The 6641-nt window shown below is 41.7% G+C and overlaps 1 protein-coding gene across 2 annotated transcripts in view; it reads right to left on the bottom strand.

The window, feature by feature from the left end:
• The window catches only part of LOC143294060 (cobalamin binding intrinsic factor-like), a 6133-nt gene extending 4177 nt beyond the window's left edge, over positions 1–1956 (bottom strand). For both annotated transcript variants that reach the window (XM_076605478.1, XM_076605479.1), the window contains exons 1-2: positions 1820–1956; positions 1–139 (exon numbers count right to left, since the gene is read on the bottom strand). The exon at positions 1–139 is cut by the window's left edge and continues 65 nt beyond it. In XM_076605478.1, the coding sequence (XP_076461593.1) occupies positions 1–139; positions 1820–1896 (216 nt within the window). In that variant the 5' untranslated portion in view covers positions 1897–1956. The remainder of the gene's footprint in view (positions 140–1819) is intronic.
• Between the last annotated feature and the right edge of the window lie 4685 nt (positions 1957–6641).

A 6641-nucleotide genomic window follows, 5' to 3' on the forward strand; every position in this document is an offset into this window, starting at 1 on the left:
TCTGAGCTTGACGGAGTCTTCGAAGGTGGGCTCCCTCAGGATGTTTCGTACCACTAGCGTGACCGTCTTGGGCTGGAAGGCGTTGCACGTGACGCACCTCTTGAGCTCCGCCGGTGTGGGATAGAATCTGCACCGTCGGCTGCAGGGAGAGATGTTTTGTTATGGATGTCAGTGTCATGGTTTCTTTGTTGTCTTGGCGCGGTGTAGGCATTTGTGGTGTGGATGCTGTGATGTGCTGTTCTTTGGAAGTGTTGTATTGTATTGTATTGTATTGTATTGTATTGTATTGTACTGAACTGTACTGCACTGTATTGTACTGTTATGTATACTGTACTGTATACTGTGCTGTACTGTACTGTACTGTTATGTATACTGTACTGTATACTGTGCTGTACTGTATTGTACTGTTATGTAATATACTGTGCTGTGCTTACTGTACTGTATTGCATTGTACGGTGGTTTACTGTACTGTATTGTACTGTACTGTACTGTTTTGTATTTTCATTTTTGTCGCAAACCTCCCTCCTATGACGAAATGGACCCGAACAAAGGGGGAAAAGTCCACAATAAGAAAATGGTACTCGGGGTATCCAGACAAGATTGGTAAACGCTGGAGTAGGTTTTACACTGAAAACATTTCACGGACGATGATGATGGATGACAACTGCTGCTGTTGTTGTAGATGGATGTATGAGCTCATTACACCTAAGTATAAGATATATTAATTGATTCCGTTTCTCATTACGTTGTGAAATCATCTGTAGCTGACTAAGGGTAATGTGATTCTCACTAGAAAGCAAAGAAGTTCGTGTACACGAAAGAATAAAATGTATTTGTCGTTATCTACATTTTCATTAGATACATAAATCTGATTTGCTGATGTGAAAGGTTGTTGTATATATTTTATGTATTTTATTTATATCACGAACCATCACTTTGTAACATGAATCACCATACTTCTCTAAGTAGGAATAACGCGTGATACCTTTAACTCTGGATATAGATATACAGAATCTGAATGTAAGAGTTCAAACAAAATCTAGTGGTGGAAAAGTAATAACGACAATGAACCACTTCCTCTCTAAGGCTGAAGGCCAGTGCCCACTTATTTTCTAAGAATGAAGGTCAATGCCCACTTACTTTCTAAGACTGAAGGCCAATGCCCACTTACTTTGTAAGAATGAAGGCTGATGCCCACTTAGTCTCTAAGACTGAAGGCCAATGCCCACTTACTTTCTAAGAATGAAGGTCAATGCCCAAGTACTCTCTAAGAATGAAGGCCAATGCCCACTTACTTTGTAAGAATGAAGGCTAATGCCCAATTACTCTCTAAGACTGAAGGCCAATGCCCACTTATTTTCTAAGAATGAAGGTCAATGCCCACTTACTTTGTAAGAATGAAGGTCAATGCCCACTTACTCTCTAAGACTGAAGGCCAATGCCCACTTACTTTCTAAGAATGAAGGTCAATGCCCACTTACTTTCTAAGACTGAAGGCCAATGCCCACTTACTTTCTAAGAATGAAGGTCAATGCCCAAGTACTAAGAATGAAGGCCAATGCCCACTTACTTTCTAAGAATGAAGGCCAACGCCCACTCACTTTCTAAGAATGAAGGTCAATGCCCACTTACTTTCTAAGACTGAAGACCAAAGCCCACTTACTTTCCAAGACCGAAGGAGAATGCCATAATACTCTAAGACTGAAAGCAAATACCCACTTATTTTCTTAGAATGAAGGCAAAACCCCACTTACATCCTGGGACTAAAAGGCTAATGCCCACTCACTTTCTAAGACTTATTAAGGCAATGCCCACTTACTTCTTACAGCCTTTTCCAGAGCAAAGAGAGATGGCACAGAGACATAGGACAAGGCAACAGTAAGTTCGGCTGGCCATCTTGAAGAAGATCAGTGTCTGTTAAAGGCAAGTGTCTGTGTCAATGTATATAGTATGAAAGCAGAAGCATGGCCTTGAACCTAAGCTTTTCATTGATCGGCAGCCAGTGTGTATCAGTCTGATCGCACGTGCATATCCGAAATCTGTAACAGGTAAGTAAGTGACGTATGTGTATTCATGTGTGTGTGTGTGTGTGTGTGTGTGTGTGTGTGTGTGTGCCTGCTCGTGTGTGTATGTGTGTGGGCGGGGGAGGGGTTAAGGGGGTTATGGGGGTGTATGTACGTGTGTTGATTGTGTGTTGCATGTGTGCGTGTGTTGTGTGTTCTCGCGCGCGCGCGTGTTGTGTGTGTTGTGTATCGGTGCCCGCGCGTGTGTGCGTGTCTGTATGTGTACGTGTGTCAGTGTATCATGTCTGTATGTGTGTGTGTGTGTGTGTGTGTGAGGAGGTGGGAGTGCGGGGGGAGGTGGGGTAGAGGATGAGGTATGTGAGTATATGCATGCCTACACTGTGGGAGCAACAGGATATTGGAACGTATATATATATATATATATATATATATATATATATATATGTATATATATGTGTATATATCTTTGTATATATGTGTGTGGGGTTGGGGGTGGGAGATATGGGCGTATGTGTGTGTGCTTGTACAAGTAAGTGTTCATCTCTGTGAGTGTGTGTTTGTGTGTGTGTGTGTGTGTGTGTGTGTGCCGTGGAAGCTGCGATACGTAGACTAGAAATGAGTGTGTGGAGGAGGGGGGTAGAGGAGGTGCAAGGTAATGTGTGTGTGTGTGTGTGTGTGTTGGAGCTCATGTACGTTTATATGTATTTGACTGTGCTTTCATATCTGTGAAACTGCATGTTTGGTGCATTTCTGTTGTGCATGTGTGGGTGTGTGTGTGAATGTGTGTCTTCATGTTTTACATTTATTCGCTTATTTATCACCATTGTTGTCTTCTTCTTTTTTTAATCATTTTATTAGTATTACTATTATTATTACTACTACCTTTTTCTATATTATAATTATTATTCATTTATTTATTTATTTATGTAAGCTTATCTATTATTTATTCCCCCGTTTTTGTTTTTTTTTTTGTTGTTTTTTTTTCTCAAGGCCTGACTAAGCGCGTTGGGTTACGCTGCTGGTCAGGCATCTGCTTGGCAGATGTGGTGTAGCGTATATGGTTTGTCCGAACGCAGTGACGCCTCCTTGAGCAACTGAAACTGAAACTGAAACTGTATGTGCGCTCATGTGTTTTGTTTGTGAATGTGTGTGACGTGTGTGATTTTGTATGTGTTTTGTGTATGCGTTCGGACGTGTGTGTGTGTGTACATGCTTTTGGGGTTCAAGCCACCATGCCAAAACAATCCATTGATTTCCCACTCCGCAGCTGTTCACGTAAATTCTTGGGGGTGAAGCCTTCAAACTGGTGTCAAGATGACTTTCATATGTCGATACCATCTGCTCTGGTAGCTGTCAAAGCAGCTGAGCGCTTGGCTACATCTAGAAAAAAAAGGGGGGGGAGGGAGGAGGAGGAGAAGAGGGAGGAGGAGCAGAAGAGGGAGGAGGAGCAGAAGAGGGAGGAGGAGCAGAAGAGGGAGGAGGAGCAGAAGAAGACGATGAGCAACAGGAGCAAAAGCATTGAGGAGAAAAGGAGAAAAGTAAGAAGAAGAAGGAAAGAAAAGAACGAAACAGGCAAACAAGCCATGCCGGGACTGACGACTGGAGAACGTGGCTTCAAATCCCATCGGAAGTAGGAATTAATTTCCCGGCCCATGGCTGGCTCATGCCCATAGCTGAGTGTGCTGGGGACCCAAATAACAAGACTGAGGCTGCACAGTCCATGTTCATCCATTTCACGTGCGCGCCTTCTTTGAGAGGGTTGTTCAAATTTCCAGACCAACGCTGCAAGTGTTTGTATTTCTGCATTATGAAAGGAAGCGTGGAGTACAGCCTTGTCACGTATCTCCAAACCAACATCCTCATCCTCATCAAAGTATAGAAGAAAAGAAAAAAGTGCTAGATCTAAATCACGAAGCCTTTAATAGCCCGCTCTCATAGGAACATCAGTTTCGAATTCCTCTCCAATGCCATGCTTGTGGTGAGATCCTGGCAAGGTTTTCAGCGTCAGCAGGTTCGTGGAGGACTGTGGTAAGAGGGACGTGGTGGCGGTCTTCACTCAGAAGGGGATGCTCACTCAGTCTGGCTCTGCGACTTAGCGATTATTGTCGTCAGTCAGAATGCTCAGCAGATGAGTATGTTAAATTAGAACAGCACTACTGGACACCATGGAAGTAACTCAGCAGCAATGCAGGGTCTTCTCTGACATGTGGCCTCCTGACGACCTAACATCGATAGTTCCCTGTCGTGGACTGCTGCGACAGACGCACCTTGGTGTGGCCGTGTATGGGGGACGCGAGATTAGCGATGTTGGTATAATGTTACTGAAGTGACGGGGGCAATGAGGCAGAAAGAAAGGGGGTGGATGGACAAAATAGGCACTTGGTTAGCATCGTTCACTGTTGTTTCTCGTCCAGTGCAGGTCATACCTGGGTGTTTACTGTTTATTGTTGCTCATAGTCCAGTGGACCGCACAGGGCCATATCAGGACGGTCAAACCATGCAAATGCTCAACCACGTCAACACAAAACTGTCTCATTTAATTTTTTTTTTAAATCAAATCACCAAGACAAACCCACAGTTCGTGACACATCATCTTAACCATTTCGCTCCTTAGAGCAAATAAGACTAGTCCGTGCTGAGGACGTCACCTCTTCCATTTTATTTATCATCCCCAGCTTACAAAAAAATCGTAAAAAAATAAATAAATAAATAAAATAAAATAAATTTGAAAAAAGGATAAAGAATACTTAAAGCCAAATGAAAAATATATTTTTGAAAAGCCATATAGGCAAACAACACTGCTGAATGGATAGCCAGTCCCCATCCCAGTGCTTGCAATTTCACAACCTTGTCGCCAGAGCAAAACAGCACAGACAGTACTTCACAGACTGCGGGAAAGAAGGAAAAAAAACTATCAGTGCTTGCTGGGGAAAAAAAGAAACTGTAATGGACTGGGAAGGCAGAAAAAAGGAGACAACAGTGAAGGAATAAAAAAAAAAAAAAGGCAGAAACAAAGAGGAATTTTGTTTAATGTCCCGTCACACATATCGGTGATTGAAGACATTTTGTTAAAGTATTTATGAATACATCTGAGTATTATCGGTTAGAAGGGGTGGGAGATGTGGATGAATGGAGGGTTGGGAGAAACTGGGCAAATGAGGGTAAAAATGTGGGTGAAATTTGGAAGACAAAAAACAACAACAACAAAACAACTCTAAATACAGTTACAGGAAATTACTTAAAGGACTTCGTAAAAGAGAAGTCGTTAAACTGACAAGCGAAACAACTGATAATGAATGCAAAAAGTCAAAAACATCAACGATAGTATAAAAGTATATTGCCCATTGTCATACAAGGAAATAAGCAATATACTAGAAAGAGACTTTTATAGGTGCTTGAATTCAAGTCTAAAACCTCGTCAGTTGACTCTCTCAGACTTTGGTCCGATTCGCAGACCAATTCTGAGTTTAGCTCTCAGACTATTATCAAATTCATTACAGAAACAAAGAGAGCAATGGAAAAGAGGAGAGTTCTGTCACAGAATCCTATACTGAATTATGTACTGAAAGACACCGGCCTCCCACAGGAGGGGTATCTGAGCTTAGGTCGAAATAAAAAATCATGATGATAATAATTCAAAGGAGAACACACACACACACACACACACACACACACACACACACACACACACACACACACACACACACACACACACACACACCGAGAGAGAGAGATCGAGTGAGACCGAATCCCAGAGGGGCAGACAGACGGACAAAGACCGGGACAGATAATCAAAGATTAAAAGAAATTTCATCCTTTTGGGGTGTGGAGGATACAATAACTATACATACTCACTGAATCACAACTTCAGTTCAACGATGTCTCTGAAACACGCAAAAACGCACACCCACGCACGCACACACGCGCGCCCTAATGATGATGATTAGCAACAAAACAAATCAAACGTAACATAATGACAAGTATGTTTTAGATTAACAAAAGTTACACACCCTTTCCAAGTTTTATAAATTTACTTAGATTAAGTTGTGTTTTCTTCCCAGCACTGAACAGATTGCATAAACCGAACATTGACATATGTGACTTATATTTATGTGGCATCAATTCATTTCGATTTACAGTATTTTTAGAACATTCTTTAAAAAAATTTTAATTCATCCCATACAGTACCAATATTACATTCAATGCAAATTCTGTTTTCGCCTTCTCTTCTTCCTATTTCGATCTGCGGATCGTGGTCACTGCAACGAAACTTTATTAAAGGATATATGTAAGTATCTGGAAGAACTGATACATGAGAGACAAGGACAGACAGACATACGGAGACAGACTAACTTAAAGACAGAGGCAGATGGAAATAACCTGCTTCCTCGGAGAGCGCCTGTTATAAATCATTCAAAGTCGAGTTTTCACGTGAATGACCCAATCGGAGATCGAATGCACCTGATCACAATGCGCCAGGTTTACGAGGCCATAAAGACGAGAACACATTAACGCCTGAAAAAAAAAAAAAAAGAAAGAAAGACAAGAAGAAAGTTGAAAATAAGGAAAGAAGACAGAAAAAAAGTGAAAGAAAAAGAAAGAAATCGGGGAGTGGGA

This window comes from Babylonia areolata, chromosome 19, assembly GCF_041734735.1.
Source record: "Babylonia areolata isolate BAREFJ2019XMU chromosome 19, ASM4173473v1, whole genome shotgun sequence".
In the NCBI taxonomy this organism is placed as follows: Eukaryota; Metazoa; Mollusca; class Gastropoda; order Neogastropoda; family Buccinidae; genus Babylonia; species Babylonia areolata.